General features: G+C 38.6%; 1 protein-coding gene across 12 annotated transcripts in view; it reads right to left on the bottom strand.

The window, feature by feature from the left end:
• Positions 1–1,005: 1,005 nt before the first annotated feature.
• The window catches only part of LOC124257162 (rap1 GTPase-activating protein 1-like), a 321,814-nt gene continuing 295,354 nt past the window's right edge, over positions 1,006–27,465 (bottom strand). For 10 of the 12 annotated variants that reach the window (XM_046691168.1, XM_046691167.1, XM_046691171.1 and 7 more), the window contains 19 exons: positions 26,702–26,791; positions 23,616–23,663; positions 22,900–23,094; positions 21,330–21,430; positions 20,577–20,652; positions 20,257–20,310; positions 19,419–19,502; positions 18,605–18,705; positions 18,346–18,475; positions 17,147–17,302; positions 16,711–16,782; positions 16,275–16,361; positions 15,057–15,314; positions 14,466–14,545; positions 13,548–13,652; positions 11,780–11,897; positions 9,475–9,577; positions 8,097–8,185; positions 1,006–6,314 (listed from right to left, as the gene is read on the bottom strand). In XM_046691168.1, the coding sequence (XP_046547124.1) occupies positions 6,183–6,314; positions 8,097–8,185; positions 9,475–9,577; positions 11,780–11,897; positions 13,548–13,652; positions 14,466–14,545; positions 15,057–15,314; positions 16,275–16,361; positions 16,711–16,782; positions 17,147–17,302; positions 18,346–18,475; positions 18,605–18,705; positions 19,419–19,502; positions 20,257–20,310; positions 20,577–20,652; positions 21,330–21,430; positions 22,900–23,094; positions 23,616–23,663; positions 26,702–26,791 (2,079 nt within the window). In that variant the 3' untranslated portion in view covers positions 1,006–6,182. The remainder of the gene's footprint in view (positions 6,315–8,096; positions 8,186–9,474; positions 9,578–11,779; positions 11,898–13,547; positions 13,653–14,465; positions 14,546–15,056; positions 15,315–16,274; positions 16,362–16,710; positions 16,783–17,146; positions 17,303–18,345; positions 18,476–18,604; positions 18,706–19,418; positions 19,503–20,256; positions 20,311–20,576; positions 20,653–21,329; positions 21,431–22,899; positions 23,095–23,615; positions 23,664–26,701; positions 26,792–27,465) is intronic. The other 2 variants (XM_046691169.1, XR_006893194.1) reach the window with 2 other exon arrangements.

Here is a 27,465-nt window from a genome sequence, read left to right as displayed (position 1 = left end):
CATAACAGGTGACTAACGGGATTGGGTGGTCAGTCTCGCTGACATGGTTGACACATGTCATATCCAAATTGTAGAGCCATGCTTATGATATTAATCACTAGATTGTTTGGTCCAGACTGCCGTCATATATCTTGAAAATTGCTGAGTGCTGTGTTTAACAATACACAAGCATTAAACAAAAATATCACAGTTTTAATTGGTCCCATGCTGGTTGAAGGTGGAACAAAATGGATTGGGTGGTCATTCTCAGTCATGTGACCGGATTGTGATATCAATTACTGGATTGTTTGGTCCGGATTGTGTGTCATCGTAGAAGGCATGGCATGTTGTTCACAATATCAACCACTGGCTTGGATGATCCCGACAAAATTGTTTACGCAGAGCCATTTCGTGGCCAGAACATTTATTAGTCCATCATTAAACAATAAACGAGATGTGCAAGGCTGATCATCCCATGGTTTACGTGGTCGCCATTACATTGTGAAATAGCTCGGAACAGGTGTGTAACATGCATTCAAACTCATTCACATACATCTGTAGGGGGCAGTTCGGTAGTCAAATGGTGAAAGCGTTCGCTCGTCACGCCGAAGACCCACGTTCGAATCCCCACATGGGCACAATGTATAAAGCCCATTTTTGGTGTCCTCACCAGAATATTGCTAAAAGTGGCCTAAAACCAAACTCACTCACTCCTTTACTCAAAAGTCTGTGGGGATTCTAGGTGGACATGACTGGTCATAACCAGCAACCAACTAAATTCTATAACCAGCAACTAAATACATACTTTGCTTCATAAGGTGTCATCTTACCCAGGTTGGATCATTGTTAAGAATCACTGGATTGTCAGCTCCAGACTCAATTATTCACAGGCTATAACTTGAATACTGATGAATGTGGTACATAAAAACTGACAGTCACAAAAAGGGTGTTCTGGTGTGACTTTGAACATTTTACATGCATGTACTGCTTTCCAAACCACGGTCATTAAAACACAACAAGCACCTGTTGATTACTTTACAGCTTTATTAACATTTTGACAAAATAAATCATTATGCACTGCTGCATGAATAAAATAAATACTATCGTATCCATGTACTCCTGACATCATGGATGATTAACAGTTTGTCCATACACAGCCCCTGAAAATTCATTCATGTTCAGGGTCCACATCCATTATCCAGTCTCAACAGTAGAATATTCCGATGGCCCTAACCATGTATCGTTACCCATAATACTTTCATAGGACAACAAGGCCCTATTACCCATAGCAATTTTGATGCAAAATACTTAAATACATTGTCACAGGCAATAGATCATAAACTTAAACAATTAAATGACAAATATTGTAAAAATTTAACAAAAAATGCCTAGTGACATGTCCCGAAGGGCGATTAAAACTAATATTTTTTTATTTTCAAAGCGGGTATGTTTTCTTGAAAACTAAATCCAGATGTGCACAAAATATCCAGGTTCCAAAGTGAAATGATGAGTTGTCAGGTAAGTGGCATCTTCGATTATCAAAACTATGCCATCTCCATTCTACATGTATCTGTTAAGATCAACATTAGGGACCGAGTAATGACTTGTCAGTGTCTGTGTACAGGGCATGACCATTATAGAAAGGAGGCATAGAACACTTGATAATTGATGATGGGCCACTGGAAGTGCAATCATTATGTTTTGCCTCAGTATTCTACTTCAAGTCCAGAATGTCCTTGAAAACATTGGACCTTGAGACTCCTGCAGATGTGGACCCTGGTCCTTCACAAACAAGACTTGAAACATACTATTTTCTTGAAAAGTTCATCCCTTGTCTTGTGGAATCAGTTACAAAACTTTGATTTTTCCAAGAAACGACAAACTCTGACTAGCTGTTCACATGCTTGTTGTTTGACATTTTTTAGTGGGTGACATATTGAGCCTGCAAGGGAGATAACCCCAACAGAGTAGTCTACTTATCCAGCAGTTTCCTTCTTTGCTTTCAGCGTTAGGCCTGATGCAGAAAGAGACATATCAAAACATATACCTATTTCTGTATCATGTATTTGTCACCAGATTTGTTTGATTTTGACTGATTTTAGATCATGTTGATTGTGATTCATTGTTTGTGATATTGTCGGATTCCTTTGTAATTCCCGTGTTAGAACCACTCAGATAGATACACCAGCAAATGTAGTAGGAAAAAGACGAAATCTGCCCTCATAAAAAAGTATTAGGAATGAATATTTGAAATATAAGAGTTAGTTTAAAAGTTGCCCTGAAATGATAACATTCTTGGTAATACTATCACAAAAATGGACCAAAAGAGAGACTTACAAAATTACAACAACACAATGTTCAAGACAAACCCAGTTCAAGTTACAAAAATAAACCAATGAATGATTCTAAAACGTTTAATGCAGATGACGCTCACTTGTATTTACAGCACCAATCGGCAAGCGCTACCTACTGGGGCATATCTATTGTACAAAATATACACTGAACTATAGAACAATGGGAGGCGATACGACATTGTATCATCGTATTCTATTCAATACAGCATTGAATCTTTGCTGTTGTATTCAATACATTTTATCATATGGTTAAGAATACATAATATAATATTGTATTTCATACAGCATGTATTATTGTATTCAATACAATATGTTTTGTATTCATACCACATGATTTTGTACTTAATACAACAAATCATACTGTTTTCAATACAACATCTTTTGTCTTTACAGCATAGCATCAAATAAGTGTATTGGATACAGTACTGTATCATACAATTATATCCAATAGAACATTCTACTGTGTAATTGTATTAAATACAACATGTACCATACTGTATTGAATGCAACTTTGTATCAATTTCGAGTATTCAATACACAGGCTTTGTACAGTCTTAATAATCCAGCACAGATCAAGGTCACAGAAGAGAGTATTAACAAAATTTAGATTTCAAAATTGCAAATTACCAAATTCTCTTATGGCTTAATTGATAAAAATCCAAACCTAGATTTACCAAAAATGCCTTATCTACACATTTTTCAATGTACCAAATACGTATATGGATCCGAGACCAAACAAAAAAATACAATCAAGAAATGAGGTTAATAAAATTTGATTCAGAGCTAACATGGCGCCATTTATGATTAAAGGCAATTAGCAAACAGTCCTTCGCAAAACTACACATATGCCAACAAAAAGTTACAGACATTACAAAGACAGTTAATATTGCACTGAAAAACATGACAGTCCTGTGATCAAATAGTTTCTATTTAAACACGGTCAGCACTAAAACATCAGTCCATATTTGGACAAAGGTATATAAATAATTTACATATTCATGTACACATTAAGCACAGAAAGTCCACTCTGTACACAATTTGAAGGGTTTGTGGACTCATTATCATTGGGATTCCTCACTGTAACCAATCTGTTGAATCCCATCTGTATTATACGGGACTGTGAGGTATGGATGATGGGTTGTATCAGTTATACAGCAGCAATATTTAATAAACCTGAAGTAAATGGATATTCAGCACTTAATCTATTAAACCATTGGTTAGTTGAGAACCAATCAGATGGCCTGTTACAACCAATCACAGTTTGTCTGTGACAACCAATCAGATGCCATCTTACAACCAATTACATTGTAATTGTAAACCATTGGTTAGATGACAAATGATCATTTGTCCCAAATACAATACCCCAGTTTTTCTAGATACAATTGGCAGAAAGTGACAAACTTGTGATCAGGATCTGGTTTAAATGACGAATAACTGACATAAATGAGGTAAAGCTCATAATAAACTCTCAATCCAACATCATCATCCCAAATGTTTTACCAATAAAACTCTGAATAACCCACTGGGTTTTAGAATTTGTTACAAGCAACAATCAGTGAACATAATCATAAAAGAGGGAAAAACATCTGCTCAAGATCACACAGGGAAATGGACCAAATCAGGAGCATGCATTCCATTCATTTCAGGTTATTGGCTCTGAATAAACTGGTAATTCAATAATGACTAGTCGCAACATGCAAAGTCCCAAATATTTGGATTCAAATATTCACACTATCATAATAGATCATCAACTATTGACTTTAGTTATAATCAGTGAGGCAAGCAAATCCATATTCCTGTTATCCTTCATTCAAGACCTTTGCTGTCACATAAAGAACTCTAGGGAAGGGTATCACACCTTGATTTCCTTGTAGACAGCCTTTCCATACTGGATGTGGTCAATACTGAATCGCGACCTTGACCTGACAAACTTATTCTGTAACTTTGTGAACCCCTCTTACAAGTGTAATTGGCACGGCTCCCACTCATTCCGAACAAAACTTTCAATGTTTATATGATTTCCTCATTGGCTGGTCAGTTTCTGAAATGTCTCCCTCATGTCAAGTCTTTTAATCAAATCAGAAGATATATGTTATCTGACCAGGCATGACCTTGGCTATAACAAATATGCAAATTAAGTCAGGTCAAAGTACTCAGGCAATACTAACCATCACTGCTACTTGTGATATGTTTTCTTCTATATACACACATGGCACGTTCTCGTTCTCCATTATTGGCCAGATTCACACACTTTTCCAGCTCTCTGCGTTGTCAACATTGATATTTCATCTCCTGTTTGTCTACAAATATATTCAACAGAAACATTCATTCTTTCTGTTGATCTGTTTTACAGCATTGAGTCTTGTAATACTGAACTCTACAGTAATAATCCCATCTCTTGATCAAACTTTCACATGGAGAATCAATTCATCGAAACATTTGTCAGTCTCTTTTTTCTGTTGTCTGAACCATGATAGCTTGGACAATGTTTTGAATTGACTGCTTAGAAATCTGTTGAGGATGCCATGAAGTGCAGAACAATTCCATGAAGTGCAGAACAATTCCATGAAGTGCAGAACAATTCCATACATCCAGAACAATTCCTAAAATCCCAGTACCTAAGAGTAAAAGTCCCCAGAGACCATCATTGTAGACACTGCAGTTTCCATGGTAACACTGAGCACTTTGATGGTGTCATCCATTCAGATGTTTCTACAAATGTCAAAGGTGTGTTTGACTTTCACTGCCCTGAAAATCGTAGACCATTTTCTTGTTTTGGACAAGTTATCAGGAAGAGTTGACCAAAAAGCAAGATTCTTAAAGACCTTCTGATTGCTGGTCCAGAACTTCCATCTTCCTCAACCACTGTCAGATAATATTTTCTCCTTCAATGCACAAGTGATACTTCTTATTGTACTGTCATTGCTCTGAACACAATTTCCACAGAATATTCTTCTGACACTAGTGTGTCCAAACAACCAAGAACTGCAAATAAAATTTTACCATGCAATCCAAGACTGTGTTGAAGACTGTTCAGTCACACAAAAACATGAAATGAATGGTATTCCTTGCACCACGCACCATTAATACAGAGTTCACATTTGTCCTGTTATTTTCACACTTAATGTCTCTGTGTTGCCCTCCCTAAGGTCCCAGTTGATACCTGTTTCATCCCTCAGACACGCTTCAATCCTGCTTCAAATCTGGGTCATGGTCAGTATGCCATCAAGGTCAAAAAGCTAAAACCGTTTAAGAAACAGTATACTTTCAGGCTTAAGTGCTGTATCAAAGTGCCACACATGTCCTTTAACTGTCCAGGTTTGATTCCAGGAATATATCAGAAAGCTCAAATGCACCATATTCAAACCTTGCCATTTTTCATGTAATCACAAGGAGTAGCAACATGATACTGTGACATTACTTCAGCACTGCTTGTCTCATATATACATGTATGTACATGATGGATTATTTTTCAAGCTTTGAAATACAAAGTCAGCCTTGTAAGATCCAGCCTAAATATGGACATAACTGTCCTTCAGCCATTCAAACAACTTGTTGAAAGAACAGTTAATTGAAGTTATTATGAAGTTGTCATAAAAACATGAAAATAAGGTGAAGGTCATCAAAAAGGTGAAGGTCACTGTCTTGAGCTTAGAACCTAGCACTGACATCAACTCTTGGTCACATATTACTGGTCACATTATGAAGGTGAAGGTCGTATGAGCTGAATTGCAGTTATGGCACTTGATGACAATTATTGAGTCTTTGGTCCAGAAAAGCACATCTCCTTGACATTCCAGGAAGGCCATATGGAGGTCTGAATGGCATTGATTATGAAGGTGAAGGTCATTATACTGTTGCCTCTGGACTTATCTCGATGACGGGAAACTTGCGTCTCTGCAATTCACGCGTGACTTGAGCGAGATCGGTCATCAACTTTAGTTCTTGATCCTTTAGCTTTTTGATCTCCCGCTGACTAGTCTGCAACAAGGATAGTGATTGGTCAGCACAATTACAGTAAACAATACATGCCAGTTCACAATCAAGCAGAAATATAATGACGTAATTCAACTTGGTCTAATCACTGTTTTCATGCGTAAGAAATAATTTGCTTGCCAATTATGAAAACTAAAATTGACAAATCTTACTAGGCTTATGACACTACATATCTGTTGTTGATGTTGTATTCAATCAGACAGTTAATATCAAACACATTTTGTTTGACAGTCAATACCTTTCACATTTTGTTTGAGAGCCTATACTATACCTACCACATTTTTTATGACTATAAACACCTATCTACAATTTGATTGACAGTCGATACCTACAATTTGTTTGACAGTTGATACCTACAATTTGTTTGACAGTCGATACCTACAATTTGTTTGACAGTCGATACCTACAATTTGTTTGACAGTCGATACCTACAATTTGTTTGACAGTCGATACCTACAATTTGTTTGACAATTGATATCTACAATTTGTTTGACAGTCGATACCTACAATTTGTTTGACAGTGGATACCTACAATTGTTTTTGACCACAAGTGGATACCTACAATTTGTTTGACAGTGGACCTACAATTTGTTTGACAGTGGATACCTACAATTTGTTTGACAGTGGATACCTACAATTTGTTTGACAATTGATATCTACAATTTGTTTGACAGTGGATACCTACAATTTGTTTGACAGTGGATACCTACAATTTGTTTTGACAATTTGTTTGACAGTCGACAGTCGATACTACAATTTGTTTGACAATTGATATCTACAATTTGTTTGACAGTCGATAGTCAATATCTACAATTTGTTTGACAGTCGATATCTACAATTTGTTTGACGATATCTACAATTTGTTTGACAGTCGATACCTACAATTTGTTTGACAATTGATATCTACAATTTGTTTGACAGTCGATATCTACAATTTGTTTGACAGTCAATATCTACAATTTGTTTGACAATTGATATCTACAATTTGTTTGACAGTGGATAGTCCTACAATTTGTTTGACAAGATATCTACGATACCTACCTACAATTTGTTTGACAGTCGATACCTACAATTTGTTTGACAGTGGATACCTACAATTTGTTTGACAGTGGATACCTACAATTTGTTTGACAGTGGATACCTACAATTTGTTTGACAGTGGATACCTACAATTTGTTTGACAGTGGATACCTACAATTTGTTTGACAATTGATATCTACAATTTGTTTGACAGTGGATACCTACAATTTGTTTGACAGTGGATACCTACAATTTGTTTGACAGTGGATACCTACAATTTGTTTGACAGTGGATACCTACAATTTGTTTGACAATTGATATCTACAATTTGTTTGACAGTGGATACCTACAATTTGTTTGACAGTCGATACCTACAATTTGTTTGACAGTGGATACCTACAATTTGTTTGACAGTCGATACCTACAATTTGTTTGACAGTCGATACCTACAATTTGTTTGACAGTCGATACCTACAATTTGTTTGACAGTGGATACCTACAATTTGTTTGACAGTCGATACCTACAATTTGTTTGACAGTGGATACCTACAATTTGTTTGACAGTCGATACCTACAATTTGTTTGACAGTCGATATCTACAATTTGTTTGACAGTCGATACCTACAATTTGTTTGACAGTCGATACCTACAATTTGTTTGACAGTCGATACCTACAAATTGTTTGACAGTCGATACCCACAAATTGTCTAACAGCTGATACCTAAACAATGTTTAGTCAATACGTACCACATTTTGTCTGAGCAGTTCTAACTTCTCACATCGTAGTTTATGTACCTCTGCCTTCAACAGGTCGGCTTGCCGGGTAACAGCATCACCTAGTGGACAAATCAGGAACCAGTCAGCACAAGAAGTCATATTTAAACCTAAATATTTCTAGCATCATTTTCTACCAGGATGTTATAAGAATGAAATCTGCATTTTGTTTGGGATAAGTTCTTTGAGAGGCATTTGGAAGTTGGAACACTAAGTGAATGAGTGAGTGAGTTAAGTTTTACGCGGCACTCAGCAATATTCCAGCTATATGCCGGCAGTCTGTAAATAATCGAAGTCTGAACCAGAAAATCCAGTGATCAACAGCATGAGCATCGATCTACGCAATTAGTATACGATGACATGTGTCAACCAAGTCAGCGAGTCTGACCACCCGATCCTGTTAGTCGCCTCTTACGACAAGCATGGGTTACTGAAGATCAATTCTAACCCGGATCTTCACGGTTCTGGAAGGATAACAATATAAGGATGAAAAACTTCTTTATTAAAGTCAGAGTATGTTCCCACAGGGATGACATCACTTGTTTGCTAATGGTGCTGGAACCTTCACCACTGTGATATAGACGTTGTTCATCCATATATTGTTATCTTATCTTATTTACCTTATATGTACTTAATGACCTGATAATGTAAGATTGTGGTACTATTCATGACAATCTAAGACCCATGAAGATCCGGGTTAGAATTGATCTTCAGTAACCCATGCTTGTCGTAAGAGGCGACTAACGGGATCGGGTGGTCAAGCTCGCTGACACATGGCATCATATCCCAACTGCATAGATTGATGCTCATGATGTTGATCACTAGATTGTCTGGTCCAGACTCGATTATTTACAGACCGCTGCCTTATAGCTGGAATATTGCTCGATTATTTACAGACCGCTGCCTTATAGCTGGAATATTGCTGACTGCCGCGTAAAACTAAACTCACTCACTCACTCACTCCAGACAATGCAATGATTAATACCATATGCATGAAGTACAGTTCTGATATGATGACACTTGTCAATAAAGTCAGTGAACTTGACCCCATTATTTGTCTCTTTCAACAAACATGGGTTGCTGAAGGCAAATCTTCACAGGGCCTGAACCTTGTGAAATTTAAAGCAGAAATATTTTAACATCTGTAACATAATATTACTATGGAATAAATCAATAATTTATAAATACATAATTAAGGCGTGAAGTGTCAGTGCTAAAAATGTGAAATTCTTCAACAAAAATAGTGTGCACAGAAAGGTCACTCAAAATTAGGTGAACATATAACCCACTTGTTTTGAGACATCACCAAAACATTCAAGAAAAAAAGCACATAGAAATGCCAAAGCCTCACTTTCACCATCCAATGAAAACACACAGCCACCATCTTCACTGAAGCTATTGGAGAGGGATGCACGGATATTGTTGCTGGGGGTACCGGCTGATGACATACTCTCCTGAAACAGAGGAGAGGAAACTCTACCAGCAAGGCAGCGTGGGATAGCACAACAGTAAGGGTGCACCACATAGTTTGGGAAGTTTGGAAAAAGGGAAGCAAAAAGATTGGGTTTGTCAGCTTGTTGAGTGAGAAAAGAAGCACTGGTTTACGACTTGGAACCATGGGTGTACCTAGGATCATATTTGGTGATCCAGGGACTAAAAATCTTGTTATTTGGATGTTGACAAAAAGATTGGGTTTGTCAGCTTGTTGAAAGAGAAAGGAAACACTAGTTAACAGCTTAGGACTATGGGTGTAACCAAGTACCAAGGGTCATAATTAGGTGATCCTGGGGCTAAAAATCATATCTGGCACATATTAAAGGTCAAGAATTCTGTTCACTGGCACTTTTCCTCCAGGCGACTGTTCCCCAAATTCAGAAATGAAGGACAGTTAGAAGATACAGAACAAAGGAGCAATGCCAGTAACGGATCATGGTTTCATGACAGCGTAGCACACAACACAGGGGATTGGTTATTGTACCCATCTTAGGAAGTTGGGGAACAGAGAACGAGTGGATAATGTTTGGTGATGCTGTCAGTGTTTCATCAGGGCTGTCATATGTGCCAGGCAAACTGGAGTCTGAGAGCATGAGAATTAACCCTGGGGCGGACGAGACCCATCAACAAGCCACTCAATCCTCTTCCACGTGCTCTGATGACAAGTGTGAAATACTGGTTAGATGGCCACAGATTATGACATTTGCTGGACCAATCAGGTTTCTCCACATCACAATGGATGCCAGATGAAGGGGTGATATTACATAGAAGGCTGTGATATAAGAGGGTTGCACAATGTGGAAAATATAGGTTTGGACTTGGGAGAGACAATTGTAATGATACATTCATAGGATCCAACACAACTTTTGGCATCAAACCCAGCAGATGAAGGAAGGAGAAATGATCAGGGAGCTAGAGGAGGGAGAGGAGGGAGGACACTGGGAGACCAATGCAACTGGTATTCTGGCTATGCTTAAATGGGGATTAGACTGAACTACTGCAGAAAGAAACATTAGGAATCATTATCATATACTGCACTACAGAAATGTACTCTGGGCTGAAATCATAACTAAGAAATGCATCTAACTTGCCACTGAATGGCATTAAAAAAGGTGTATACACAAAGGTTCCTTTCTGTAGCACCCAGTGTGACCCTTCCAGCCCAAATATTGCTGGTTGCATTGAGTGTAGGTTCAGACACTGGCAATGGATGGAAGGGAAGAGTGTGAGGTCACAGACAGACATAACACACACAGTGTCTTTCGATATCCAGTGTATCATATCTCCATTCTGTTGTGACAAAACACCATACCTTTGTGCTCTGATGAGTAATTTAGCACAGGATATCTCTTGCTCATGAAAGTAATGTGATTGGATGGCTATCTTTAGCACCTGGCCTTTTTAATCTTGTTCAAAATGAAGTTATGGTTGTGACAAGGTCCAGGGTATTAACAGAAAGGAGAAAAAATACAACTTGGGATCATGTTACCATGGTTACAGTTAATTAAACAATGTTCAGAAAATGATGTCGCCATGGCTACAGGTAATGCAACAATTTTCAGAAAACAACTGAAATCATGATGATTTTTCGTTAACACATAAACCTTTTAGAGTGGTTAAATTCTCAAAAGTATTTTCTTTTCATAAGTACTGATTCAAAAATATATTATGTGTGACTCCATGCATTCATGCAAATCAGTTCTCCTGTTGTCCTGTGTTGACTTCACTGCAGTGCAAGAATATGGCAGAAAGAATAACAGTTTGCTGAAGAAGCTCCTTGAGAGATCACCCCGCGAGTTGAGAACCAGGTGCCATGACAACAGCTGATCACCACACTCACAAGACAAAGGAAGACATTGTGATATAGATGGACAAGCTATTTCAGCTACCTATCCTCAGAAAGCAAGTTTCTTTTTCAATAAAATGATCTTTATCCATGACTGTATGACCCAAATCAAAATTTTAAAGAGTTTTAAGTCCAGAGAACCATGAACATCAGATCTGTCTACAAACTGAAGGTTCTGATTTATTTCCCCAAATACGCAATTTGATGGATTTCTGAATGATATATTTTCGTATAGTATTGAAACTTCTGCTTTCTGTGTAAAGTCCTGAAATGCTTTTCCTTCTAAGGAGCGCCCCCTTGTGGCTTTGACACGTACCATGCCTGTGTCAGAGTCTTCATGGTCGTGGTTGTTGTGTGTTGGCGTGAAGTCGTCTATGCTGTTGAAGCTACTCTCAGAGTTGGAGGGAGACAACTGAACACTATTGTGGTTGATTCTGAAGATAAACGAATACAGAATGAAAAATAATCGCATCCTTCACCATAATTTTACAACTGATACTGAACACATTGAAGATGCTACGGTCAAATAAAATATCACAGCTTTGGTTTACCATGCAGTTTTAGCACATGTAACACAAACGAATGAAACAGAGACCAGTGCAAGGCAAGTGGACACAGAAAACCAATTGGCCAAGAAAGGTTTTGGTTGGGAAAGGAAGGATGTGATATTAAACCCATCTTGTTGCTCATGAGATGCTGCTGGGACTAGACTGGTGAGGCTATATGATGTGTTATACCCACCTTGTTGCTGAGGAGATACTGCTGGAACTAAACTGGGGGGATATATGGCATGTTATACCCACCTTGATGGAGATGCTGCTGGGGCTAGACTGGGGGCTGTATGGCATGTTATACCCACCTTGTTGCTGACGAGATGCTGCTGTGACTAGACTGGGGGCTATATGACATGTTATACCCACCTTGTTGCTGATGAGATGCTGCTGGGACTAGACTGGGGGCTATATGACATGTTATACCCACCTTGTGTGATGAGATGCTGCTGGGACTAGACTGGGGGCTATATGGCATGTTATACCCACCTTGTGTGATGAGATGCTGCTGGGACTAGACTGGGGGCTATATGACATGTTATACCCACCTTGTTGCTGATGAGATGCTGCTGGGACTAGACTGGGGGCTATATGACATGTTATACCCACCTTGTTGCTGTGATGAGATGCTGCTGGGACTAGACTGGAGGCTGTATGGCATGTTATACCCACCTTGTTGCTGATGAGATGCTGCTGGGACTAGACTGGGGGCTATATGACATGTTATACCCACCTTGTTGCTGATGAGATGCTGCTGGGACTAGACTGGGGGCTATATGACATGTTATACCCACCTTGTGTGATGAGATGCTGCTGGGACTAGACTGGAGGCTATATGACATGTTATACCCACCTTGTTGCTGATGAGATGCTGCTGGGACTAGACTGGGGGCTATATGACATGTTATACCCACCTTGTGTGATGAGATGCTGCTGGGACTAGACTGGGGGCTATATGACATGTTATACCCACCTTGTGTGATGAGATGCTGCTGGGACTAGACTGGGGGCTATATGACATGTTATACCCACCTTGTTGTGTGATGAGATGCTGCTGGGACTAGACTGGGGGCTATATGACATGTTATACCCACCTTGTTGCTGATGAGATGCTGCTGGGACTAGACTGGGGGCTATATGGACATGTTATACCCACCTTGTTGTGTGATGAGATGCTGCTGGGGCTAGACTGGGGGCTATATGACATGTTATACCCACCTTGTTGTGTGATGAGATGCTGCTGGGACTAGACTGGGGGCTATATGGCATGTTATACCCACCTTGTTGTGTGATGATGAGATGCTGCTGGTGCTAGACTGATGGGGGCTATATGGCATGTTATACCCACCTTGTTGCTGATGAGATGCTGCTGGTGCTAGACTGGGGGCTATATGACATGTTATACCCACCTTGTTGTGTGATGAGATGCTGCTGGGACTAGACTGGGGGCTATATGACATGTTATACCCACCTTGTTGTGTGATGAGATGCTGCTGGGACTAGACTGGGGGCTATATGACATGTTATACCCACCTTGTTGCTGATGAGATGCTGCTGGGACTAGACTGGGGGGAAGGAGGGGGACTGCAAGTGATGTAGGATGACATGCTGACAGACCCCTGACTGTCCTGACGAGACCTGGAATACATGCCACACATTAGCACACTCTCAGGCAAGGTATCAACTTTCAAGAATGGTAACACACTTTCGGGCATTAAAACACTTTCAAGAACAGTAGCACACTTTCGGGCATTAAAACACTTTCAAGAACAGTAGCTCACTTTCAGGCATTAAAACACTTTCAAGCATGAGAAACACTTTCAAGCATGGTGACACACTTTCAGGCATGGAAAAAACTTTGAAGCATATTACATTTTTTCAAGCAGGGTAACACACTTTCAAGCATGGTAACAAATCTCAAGCATGGTAAGAACTCTCAAGCATAGTGAATCAAGCAGTGATACTGATTCTCAGTTGTTGTCACATGAAGTATGGTCACGTCAATACAAGACATTTACATTCAATAAAGCACTGAAACATTCTTTCAAGCAACACAACATTCACTCAAGCACAAAAAATACCAAGCAAAATCATATTGGCTGCAAAACAAAGGTGGCATTTAGTCTCAGGTAATTATCTGTAGTAGTTGTATCAGCAATATTCCAGAAATATCGCAGCAGCTAATCAATAACTGTCTCTGGAACAAGTGAACCAGTCACAGAAGCCCTGGTCAGTACAGTACTCTCTCAATACAAACAGTGGGGGACTGCAGGTCTACGCAGCCTCAGAGTGAGTGAGTGAGTTGGGTTTTATCCCATCTCCCCTCACATCAAAGAGATCTTTTTGAACTAATGCCTTGGCAGACTTACAAGACCAATTAAATCAGTTTTTAGATTTAATTTACATGTGATTGAAGTTCTCCAGGCACTAAGACAACATGTCAGGACCTACCCTTTATCTTTGGATTTCTTCTCAAGACTACTTGAGAACTGTCGGACTAGACTACGAGGAGTGGAGGGAGACTTCTTCACCTGCAGGTATAAAAATAAACACTGAGCATAACAAAATGATGAATTCAGTTTTCCCACATTTAAAATTTAATTCTTTACTGTACTGAACCAATTTTTGATACACAATGTAACACCTATTATATTTGGGATTACACTTTCTCAGCAGAGTACTGATTCTAGTACTTTTTGTGGAAGTCGTGGTGTGGGTTAGAGCTGACTTTGTGTGCTGGCAAATAGGAGCCTGAGTTTGAATCCCAGATAGGAATCAATTAATTTCAAAGCCACCTTGAACATACTTTTAGCTTTACAAGAGTATGTTAACTCAGAACTACACAAGTGAAACCCACATGCAGGCTTAAAGTAGTCGCAGTTTGAGGATCATTATCTGGGCAAGTCTGGGATTTAAACACATAATCATTGAATCCTGCATGGCTAAGGTCTACAACTCTGCAGAGAGAATTATCCCTTAACCCCACTGGCCTATCTGGACCCTTCTTAAGAGGGTTCACTATGAAACACTTCTGTTCCTTACCGGTGATGGTGAATTCTTCTCATCTTCTCCGACTGTTGGAAGTGATGTAGGAATGCCATTGCTCTTACGACTGCCAACCGGTAAATTTGATTCAAAGGACTGGCTCCGTCCCTTCCCACTGAATGCTCGTTTGACTGAGTCAAACAGACGACTTCCTTCCTGTTTGGAGCCAGGAAGGAGGGAGAAACCGAATAATTCAATATTTTTCTTGTGAAGGTCCTGCTGTAAGGAGTCGAGAAGAGACGTTCGTGTCCTCTCCTGAAAACACAAACATTTCAATTAAAGAATGCTGATTTACAGTTCTTGTATGTCACTAAGTGCTTGTCTGTTATTTATGCAATACAGCTATATCCCAGCTTATCATAGCCAATTGTAAATGATCGAGTCTAGACCAGACAATCCAGTGATTGATGTTATGCACAAGGGTCCATGTATTCAGGAACGTGACATGCCTTCAGCCAGGTCAACAAGTTTGGCTACCCCATCCACTTCCACTTCCTATAACCAACACCGTTTGATAGTGACTGATTCTAACCAAGAATCCTCATAAGGTTGCCAGAGAAACTAATGGTTAATATCACAGCAATTTGCAATTGATCGAGTCTGGACCAGACAATCCAGTGATTGACACGTCTTCAACAAAGTCAACAGGTGTGGCTACCCCATCCATTAAGTCACTTCTTTCAACCAACGATCAATTGTATCCTCAAAAGGTTCAGGGAAACCAATGGTTAATGTCATCAGGAATGATCAACACAAATGGGCTACAACAACACTCTCTAAACAGGCCACAACCTAATGCTCAGTAATCTACTCTGAGAACAAGCATATGATCTATTTTGTTGTCAATAAAACCTTACAACCAAACATTAGGCCAGACCAATTTGATTTCTTGTTTTATGTATCCACCTGTCATATTTTTTCAAGAATAAGAAAAAAATAAAATCCTATGTTTTTATTGGCAAGAAATGTAAACATACGAGAAATTTTGTTTTTAGATTGTTTCTTGCCCCATATACACTTCATAAATTGCCAAAAGTAAAATACTTTGAGTATTTAGAAGGAATATTACTTTGACTGGTGATCTTATTTTTATTTTTGTTCTCTCTTGCCTTTAGGTTTTCTGAGGACAAAAATCCGTAAAACAAGAAATAAAATTGGTCTGGCCTTAGGAAATTATATTGAAAAATATACGTCAGACAAATATTTATAACATACCCCAAGTTTAGCAAACTGTTCAGACTTGTAGCAAGCAAGTTCTGCATTGATCAGCTTCGTCAGGAGGAATTCACGGAATTCTGGTCCCTGGAATTGTAAAATTTAAACAATGCTGAAAGTCATAACTAATGTATTTATTTGACAAAATATGGCACAACATTTTGTAATTGACACTTATAACTAAGATGATTTTCAAATAATGTCTCATGCTAAGAGGAAGGAATGAAACAGTGATTTAGATATCTAATAGTGCCACTTTGAAAGTATTTCATTTATAACATATAGATATACATAGTGTGATATGGGGTAGAAATGCCTAAGGCGGTGCAGGTGTTAGACATTTAATATTTTTGTGACATCAATGGACATTTCGAATCAGAATCAGGGTGAATCTCGGACTTGAACCCACAGTAGGATTAAGAAATGCATTTCTCACCTTTTTAAATACTGCAGGTTTCTGGAGAGCTGGGCTAAACTTTGGCACATCTTTCCTGGATGTAATACACACCTGTCGAAGAAGACACAAGGATTGAATCATATTCTGCTACCATTCAAACACATGATTAGTGTGCAGGTGTGTGTTTGTGATTAATGCTTAGTTTTTCTCACAGTCCCTGAACCACATTAGTTTCACCTAAATGAAGCAAGTGAAGATTCCCTCAGGTTCAGGAATCTCTGGTCTCCATGGGATTCCTTTTCAATTTAACTGGGTTTGTTTATTACTATAAAAATTATACATATTCAAAGAGATATTATTCACTACAGGAGATAATTTATGTGACCTCAGATTATGACAACCTTCCATATCTGCCGGTGTTGAAAATATAGAGTTATCTCCCTTTGACTGAAGACCAAAGTGATGGGAGTGTTACCTTGTATGCTGTGTGGTCAGTGTTGGGGTTGATGGGCTGCACTACAATGTAGGAATGGAGGAAGTGGGAGGCGATCATGTTCGGAATGAACGGTGTATTCTCCTCCTGGAAGATGATGGCTACGATGTCGTTCCCTATGTGTCTTTTACGCTGTAACTGGAAACCAAAGAGCGAAATTCATGAACAGAAAGAATGTGAATATTGTAACAATGATAAGAACAGAAAAAACAAGTCCTATATGTTGTGGCAATGGTAAGCACAGAAGCAAACAAGCCCTGCCTGTTGTAGCAATGATAAGAACAGAAAGTGAGCTCCAAGCTGTGAGTACAGAAACAAACAAGTCCTAGCTGTTGTAGCTGTGAGTTCAGAAACATTCAAGTCCTAGCTGTTGAAGCTGTGAGTTCAGAAACAAACAAGTCCTGACTGTTGTAGCTGTGAGTTCAGAAACAAACAAGTCCTGACTGTTGTAGCTGTGAGGTCAGAAACAAACAAGTTCTGACTGTTGTAACAATAATAAGAACAGAAAGTGAGCTCCAAGCTGTGAGTACAGAAACAAACAAGTCCTAGCTGTTGTAGCTGTGAGTTCAGAAACAAACAAGTCCTGACTGTTGTAGCTGTGACTTCAGAAACAAACAAGTCCTGACTGTTGTAGCTGTGAGTTCAGAAACAAACAAGTCCTGACTGTTGTAGCTGTGAGGTCAGAAACAAACAAGTTCTGACTGTTGTAGCAATGATAAGAACAGAAAGTGAGCTCCAAGCTGTGAGTACAGAAACAAACAAGTCCTAGCTGTTGTAGCTGTGAGTTCAGAAACAAACAAGTCCTGACTGTTGTAGCTGTGAGTTCAGAAACAAACAAGTCCTGACTGTTGTAGCTGTGAGGTCAGAAACAAACAAGTTCTGACTGTTGTAGCAATAATAAGAACAGAAAGTGAGCTCAAAGCTGTGAGTACAGAAACAAACAAGTCCTAGCTGTTGTAGCTGTGAGTTCAGAAACAAACAAGTTCTCGCTGTTGAAGCTGTGAGTTCAGAAACAAACAAGTCGTGACTGTTATAGCTGTGAGTTCAGAAACAAACAAGTCCTAGCTGTTGTAGCTGTGAGTTCAGAAACAAACAAGTCCTCGCTGTTGAAGCTGTGAGTTCAGAAACAAACAAGTCCAAAATGTTGTAGCTTTGAGTTCAGAAACAAAAACAAATCCTACCTGTTGTGGGTCCCCATCCGTGTGAGGAAGCATGGTAGAGACATGAAACATGATTTCACTATCCCGGTAGTGTGTAAAGACAGACTCCAGACCCGTCTGGTCGTGTAGTGTGTCCAGGCCACCACGGAAGCTGCAAATATAATCATCACAAACTAAATATCATCAACATCTTAACATCAATTCCGATTAAAAAATTCAGAAAACAATCTCAGAGGTTAGACTGTTGTCAGCTTTCAGTTGAATTTAGACTGTCACTCACCACTTGAAGTCCTTCAGCTGCACCTTGTCCCCAATAAGCTGAAGGAATTCCTCCATAGCAGGACTGTGTGTCACATTGCCAAACAGGTCTTCCTCGAAAGTCTGCAATCAGTTGGACATCAATATTCAATCATGTGACATACACCTGACAGCTTCCATCCTTCTCTAAACATTAGGATCATCAAAATGTTTGGGAGGATTTCTAGAAGTTGCAAGTAATAGGAATGACAAGTCTTTATGGATGATGAGATTCTTGAGAGGCATTTAGAAGTTGGTTAATATATAAGACGAGTATATGGATGGCAACTTCTTGTTTATTGTATATCACAGCGTTTCTGGGCTACTTCTTGTAAGAAGTAAGAAGTAGCCCAGAAACGTTGTGATATACAATAAACAAGAAGTTGCCATCCCTATACTTGTCTTATTGATGGAAGATATTATACAATAAAGAAGTTATCATACTTAAAAACTTGTCATTCCTAAGGATCATTAAGTTTTTCTGTGTTAATACTGTATATTGCCATTAGAAGCATGCTCAAAGCTTATTCATTGTGGTTGTCTCAAAAACTGACAAATATTCTCCCTGGTTATAATGCCACTCTGTGTTTTTTCAGAACAGATTTCTGCCCAGCAAAATGCCACCGTGGTAATAATAACAATGCCAGCGTCTTTCAGGACAAGATCCCATTCTTTAGTTCTTATTAATTGTTCTATATATCACATGACTTAGTTCTGGTTTTCAACTCCCTTTTGGTATTGTACCGCCATATTTTTGGCTGGTGGGAGGTGATATTATGTACATCTGACTGACTTACCTGCCCAAACTTCTGGTATATGATACCAAACTTGAAGGTACTTGTAAGGACATGTTCATCGTAAGACACTACTAGATCGGAACCCTGGAAACACAACGCCAAGAGTCAGTACAGGCTGCCTCCAACTCACCAACACTTGGACAACAAACAACAATCAAAATCACTGTATTTCCTCCACTACATGCTGACCTCTTATACACACTGACCTCTTATACACACCAGCCTCTTATACATACCGGCCTCTTATACACACCAGCCTCTTATACACACTGCCTCTTATACACACCAGCCTCTTATACACACCAGCCTCTTATACATACCAGCCTCTTATACATACTGACCTCTTATACACACCAGCCTCTTATACACACCGGCCTCTTATACACACCGGCCTCTTATACACACCGGCCTCTTATACACACCAGCCTCTTATACACACTGGCCTCTTATACACACTGGCCTCTTATACACACTGGCCTCTTATACACACCGGCCTCTTATACACACCGGCCTCTTATACACACCGGCCTCTTATACACACCAGCCTCTTATACACACCGGCCTCTTATACACACCGGCCTCTTATACACACTGGCCTCTTATACACACCAGCCTCTTATACACACCAGCCTCTTATACACACCGGCCTCTTATACACACCGGCCTCTTATACACACTGGCCTCTTATACAAGCCAGCCTCTTATACACACCAGCCTTTGAGGGACTATTTATTTTCTCCCCAAATCCAGTTATTCTACAGAAATCACTAGTCAGAAATGAGCTTTGCACTAGCAAGATGAGACCAAGGGCCTCTTTCCGTGTACATTCATTTCTTACCTTTAAGGATAACACGGGTTGAAACCTATCTGTTGTGATGTCTTCACATAAGCACTGTGTATAAAAAAATATTATAAGATAATATTCACCCTGTTTGCAACATGTCATAAAGCATATACATTTTCAACATTACATACAAAACATATTCCATTAGCTGTGATTACTACATGGACAACAATGTGTCTTTCCTGCATCTTGGCCAAAATGTATTACAACCATTGAAATGGGAGCTTTTGGGGGTAACAGACTAAAACATAACAATTCTCTAAATAGAAAATGTTGAATTTTACTAACAAATCTAAGGTCAAAATGGAACTCACCTTAGCTAGTTTGGCTGGATTGGGATTTTCAAGCTTACTGGATGGAACCACTTCATGTTTAGTACTGAACCGCGTTCTAAAACACAACAGACAACCATTACATGAGAACAGTTAAAACAAGGGTGTGAATATGGCTTTATGCTGCTTTCAGCAATATCCCACCAATATCACCAATACCATGGAGACAGATGAGGAAGAAACGATCTACAAGCATTATATTCTTGTTGGGAATCAAACCCTGGCCTTAAATTGAATCCTGGGGACGAGTGAACGCTTAATTCAGTAGTCTACTCTGCCATCCACATGCCTAACTAATGTTGTGCAGTTACACGTTTGGGATGTTTACCACTTTCACAAAACCTACAAGCACATGTGTGGTGCTGGAAACACCCATGGACTGACAAACCTACATAGAGAGGAAACCACTCAGCAAATAGTGACACTTCATCAGGAGGTTCTAAATATTGCTCCCATCACCTGGAGTGTGTAAGTGAGTGAATTAAGTTTTACGCCGCTTTTAGCAATATTCCAGCAATATCACGGCGGGGATACCAGAAATGGGCTTCACACATTGTACACATGTGGGGAATCGAACCTGGGTCTTCAGTGTGACGAATGAACGCTTTAACCACTAGACTACCCCACCACCCCTGGACTAATGAAGATAATAACATACTGGATAAGGATGGCTTTTTTCTGATGAATACTTACTTCACCATTCTAATATATCACCCAAAGGATACCGATGCTCACCTGAGTATGACTCTGATATCATTGTCTGTCTCTGGGCTTGTCTTGATAGACATGACAATTGGACCCACATTCTCATCCACTGTGTAGTAGTTGAAGTGCTCCTGAAACAATACACCACCGTCATCATCATCATCATCATCATCATCATCATCATCATCAACATCAATGTTGTCATCACTGTCATCTTATTAATCATCATCATTCATCATCTTTTTCACCATCATCATCACTATCATCAATGTTGTCATCACTGTCATTTTCATCAACATCCTTTCCACGATCATCATCATCATCATCAACATCAATGTTGTCATCACTGTCATCTTATTAATCATCATCATTCATCATCATCTTTTTCACCATCATTATCACTATCATCAATGTTGTCATCACTGTCATTTTCATCAACATCCTTTTCACGATCATCATCACCGTCATCATCATCATCGTCATCACCATCATCATCATCAACATCAATGTTGTCATCACTGTCATCTTATTAATCATCATCATTCATCATCATCTTTTTCACCATCATTATCACTATCATCAATGTTGTCATCACTGTCATTTTCATCAACATCCTTTTCACGATCATCATCATCAACATCAATGTTGTCATCACTGTCATCTTATTAATCATCATCATTCATCATCATCTTTTTCACCATCATTATCACTATCATCAATGTTGTCATCACTGTCATTTTCATCAACATCCTTTTCACGATCATCATCACCGTCATCATCATCATCGTCATCATTATCAATGTTGTAATCACTGTTGTTTTCTTCAGCATCATCATTATCTATGTTGTAGTCACTGTTTTCTTCATCATTATCATCATCATCATCACCACCCTTGTCTTCATCATTGACAGGGCGGTGGGGTAGCCTCATGGTTAAAGCGTTGGCTCGTCACGCCGAAGACCCGGGTTCGAATCCCCACATGGGTACAATGTGTGAAGCCCATTTCTGGTGTCCCCCGCCGTGATGTTGCTGGAATATTGCTAAAAGCGGCGTAAAACCAAACTCAGTCAGTCAGTCAGTCATCATTGACACCATCATCAACATCAATGTTGTCATCACTGTCATCGTCTTCTTCATCTTCATCATCCTTTTTACACCATTTTCTTCATCACCATCATCAACACTATTACCATCACATCAGTATCTATTTCATCATCATCATCAGTAAAATCACCGCCACTATATATCCCATTGATTGATGTCACGGCATCTTCTCGACACGTCCCAGCCGACTGTTCACACTACATGAGTGAGTGTCATGTGACTGACAAATGACAACTGTCACACAAGATAACAGATATCATATCCTTTCATGTGGTCTCTGATCACACACAACTCATTCAAATGAATCAGGTAACATATGTGTAATCATATATGTCACATGGCTGACCACAAAACAATCTGTAATATGATCGCTGACGTGTTTCATTTTATGAGTTGAATTATCTTTCATACTCATCGACATTAGAGTGCCATATTACTTTCATTATCAACACAAAACGATCTTTAAACTTAATCCTTTAATAGCACTCAATCCTACCTTCCCAAGGAACTGGTGCCTGTAAACTAGAGCAGTTTCATCAAGGTCAAGGCTGAATTGCTCTGGGTTGCACTCTGGGATGATGAGGTTCCCGCTACTGTCCATAGTGTTGGACTGGATTGCCTCCCCTTCCAACCAGTAACCCCTATCAGGGGGCAGCACCACCATGGGGTAGGGGCCTGGTTTTGCCAGCAGCTGAGAAGTGAACAAGGTGGCATGTTATCTCCCACTAACATTGAAAGTCATATTTATAACAGAATGGAAATTCATATATTAAGGCTTGCTAAAGTATATATCTTGTTTTGGATAACCCATATTCGCCAAAAGGGGTCACATGATACCAAAAAGGTAATCATAATTTTTACATTTGTAACATACTAATAAACATAACCCTTGCAATTATCTTATTAAATCTCTGTAAAAGACGATGAATCATACAGACACCTGTTCAGTACTGTAGATTCCATTTGTTGACAATGTAACATACAACTGTTCAGTACTGTAGATTCCATTTGTTGACAATGTAACATACAACTGTTCAGTACTGTCGATTCCATTTGTTGACAAGGCACTACACGACTGTTCCATACTGACGATTCCATTTGTTCATACTGTAACATACAACTCCTTTCAACTGTACTCATTGTGACTGACAACATGCCTCATATTCTTCTCGTTTCCTAATGTCACCTACATTTGCCCCGTACTGTACCCACCTGTTTGATACTCTCGTTTTCCTCCTTTGCTGGTGCAATAGGCGGGGCCTGAAATATCAACATACACTGTTAGTTGGCAGGTAAACATCGTCTGCAACAAGCCTAACATTCTTCCGTTGATTTTGGTCATTGAGTGCAAACAAAATACACTTCCTTAACTTTATTTTTCCCTTAAATCGACAGTTTGCAAAACTTGTCAGTTTCACCCTGACATTTTAAAGTGATCATTAATTAATCCATTTATTTTCCTTTAAAAGTTTATAAGGATATAAGGATATAAGACTGAAATCATATCATTCAGTGACTGAAATAGCAAAACTGTTTTTAGAACGCTAATAACAAGGAAACCTGATACATGTAGTTTGCTTGAAATTGGTTAATCTGATAAACGTTAATGTGATATTGGAAGAGATTCATCAATCACATAGATAGATTTACATTAATATTACTTCGGTGAGAATAGATCTTTACCGTTGTGTTAAGATATATATTATACAAGTAGCCATACATTCATCAAGTAAGTCGAATAAATATAGATTATAGGATCATTCAGGTCAGATATGGCACGATTTGAATTCAGGAGGAAAACTTGATATCAAAGGAAATGATGTTATCAGATTACAATCAGTTCCATTTTGGAAAATAGAATCTGAAATGACTATCTTCAACCTACTTGTTAATCAAGTCGACTAAATAAACATTTTCTGTAGCTTGATAACAGCAACAAAATTAGACCAGTTCTTGTTAAACCTAACTGTAAATCCGTAAATATTACATCACCACCTATACATAATATTATTAGAGTGTGTAGGTCCCTTTTTGTCTCCGTAATCCATATTCAGAGTCTGAAAAAATCTTACAAAAACAGATAAAATGTATACAGAATTATTTTAGATGAATTACTGACTTTTTAACTTGTTTATCATCCATGGCCTATTTTGAAGATTGTTTCGAAGAAATACATTCCTTCACTGCTACTAGGCTCCTACTGGCCTTGTGAGTTCTGATAATCAACCACAGACAAGGCAGACGCCATTTGTAAACTGTCCCTACTCAGAAGAAAATCATACAGTGACAGCCTGTTTTCCCAGGAAGTTAGAACATGCTGTATTAGAAACCATATCACAATACAGAAGGCACACACAAACATGATACATGCTGACGATAAATACAATAATGTTTAGTAAACATCTTGACATCTCCATTGACCTTTCTGAGGAATAAAGTTGATAATTTCTGCATCAAATGACTTCAGACTGATAAGGTGTTTGTTCGCAAAGTGGAATAAATATTTGCCTCCCTCGAGAATGTTTTTGTTGCATGATGTCTTTTGGTGCATTTGTTAGTGCAGTTTCCCATAAAACTACTTCAACTGGTTTTGCAAAACACTGACTTATTATTCGAACTGCAAAGACAACATTTGAGAAGTCAAGTAAATATTCCATACCCTAATGACTGTGAGTGTAGGAATTAATTATACCACTTGAAAACAGCTACTTGTTTGGAAAGAATATTTCACAGTAACCATTAACATCTTTGAGTACCCTTTACTACAGAAATGTCCTCAGAAAGGAATCAGTTAAATGGATAAGAAAAATACAAACAGTATTTTTTTTCATTAAACAAAATTCATTTAAACTCATATCAATCCAGAACTTTAGAAAACTACAGGTGATAACCTCGTGATAGAAAAGCCCCATGTATAATACCATTAAGATGATCACTTTCCAAAATCTAAAACTTGAAACTTTCTAATGCAACATAATAATTAAGAAACATGTTTTCACAATTATCATCAATGTCAGGTGACCACATACATATTAAACAGTACACTGATATGCAACTGTTTACTATACACAAACAAAAATAATTAAAAGAACAAGGAAACTATACTCAAGAACAATGTGCTTTCTTCACCAAACTGAAACTGTCATGGCATGAACAAAGACAGAGTTACCTCCCCTTCATTGTTTAACATAACCATATGTGCTGGGGGAAAGGTTACACACCTCAACAGTTTAACAAAACAAACTGAACAAAGATCTGATGACATATAAATCTGATCATCCTGTCAACTGTTTTACATCTGCTTTAGCACCTCAACCATTGTGCACAAAACAGCAGAGTTCAAGTGAAAATGAAATGAAAATTGACAAAGCAAGAGTTCATCATAAACATCTAACAAGCATCACCATCAAAATATAAACTAGAAAAAATTAAAATAAAAGAATACATCTTTCAAAAATTAAATACATAAACCAATCAATCTTTTCTTCTAATGTCTACCACGTCAGTTTGTATTTTGGATAACCAGTGATGGTAAACCATAGTAGTATTAACCTTTTCGATGGAGTTTGAAGTTACAACACAACAGCCAGGCCACATTTCCTCAATCCAATTTCTGCACCCGCAGACTGGCAATCCAATCCTCATTCAGTCACATATAAGGATGAAGGATTATCTACCCTTGTTGCGACAGGAATCACTACTCAGGTATCCATCTTAACTTAGCTACAGCCTAACGACAACTGATGAAAATGACAAGCCCACCTTTAAAGACTGAAAAACAACTATATCACAAAATATCGATAACATAATACATAGAGGAAAGTTAATAAGGAAAGACAGTTATCAATGACAGGATATGAACACACATGCAGGTTAATGATACAGTCATGCGCAGACCATGATGACCTTGGGCTGTATTTACCTGCCAGGTGTTCAAGTGGTCATATCAGTCACCTTGACTACATTTCCCTCACATAACTAAGTAAAATTTATTGCCATCATCTCAAAATACAGATAAGAAATTCAGAAAATTTTCAAACATAATTAAATAAATCCTTCACTTTTTTATGGTTTCATCTCAAACTATTCTTTAATTTAAAAAATCTCTGTTTTTGTGACCCAAATATCTCAACATTTGAATACATGTTCTAAAAAGCTTGTACTAAGGTTAAAAATTTAAGGAATGTTTTTTGTAAATCACACAGGATAAAAACACTTCCTTGTCTGACACCACTGACACACCTAACAGAAATCCAGTCCCAATAGGTGCTGCGCAAGGTGAAAACAAACACATCAACCTGGATGGGTTTTGGTAGCGGCATCGTGCACCGTTGATCTTCGTAGCGCCGACTTTGGTATTTAAGGAGAGTGTCGAAAAAATCAGGACCCTATAAGGGTACAAAAGTGTTAATAACAGACTTTCACAATTCACTAAAAGTGCTCTGTCAACATCAGACTAAATAGCCATTCCTCTGATCATCTCCAGGTAGCTATTTCAGCACAGATTTCTCAAATGTTAGTAGAAAGACAGTGAAACAGAAAGGCAGATTGTGAGCTCTGAAAATATTAATTATTTAAACATGCGAGATGTTTCTATGGAAACGAACAGGTGTAATTAGGGTTATCGTCTCCGATTTCAGTGGATATATTTCTCAATGAAACCATTTTGGATCCATGTTTCCTCATTCATAAATTCTTAATTGTAGCAGACGAAAATATCTAAATTGTCAAAATGTTTGTGTTAATTCCTTTAAATCCGTAGAAAATGGCAATATAAGCTTTAAAATAACGTAATATTCCACTCATGATGATATAGTCACATATTCAGTGTAGGAGTGAGTGAGTGAGTGAGTTCTGTTCAACGCCAATTTTAGCAATATTCCAGCAATATCATGGTGGGGACACCAGAAATGGGCTTTACACTTTGTACCCATGTGGGGAATCGAACCCGGAACTTCAGCATGACGAGCAAACACTTTAACCACTGGGCTACCCCACCACCCCTTCAGTGTAGGATGGTTAATGAACACACTCTCTTGGAATGAAGTATCAAGGAGACTTC

The sequence above is a fragment of the Haliotis rubra genome, unplaced genomic scaffold, assembly GCF_003918875.1.
Source record: "Haliotis rubra isolate DU_JTF1 unplaced genomic scaffold, ASM391887v1 Scf65, whole genome shotgun sequence".
NCBI lineage: Eukaryota > Metazoa > Mollusca > Gastropoda > Lepetellida > Haliotidae > Haliotis > Haliotis rubra.
Note: the sequence above shows the minus strand (reverse complement) of the source record. Positions and strands in the feature narration are given on the sequence as shown.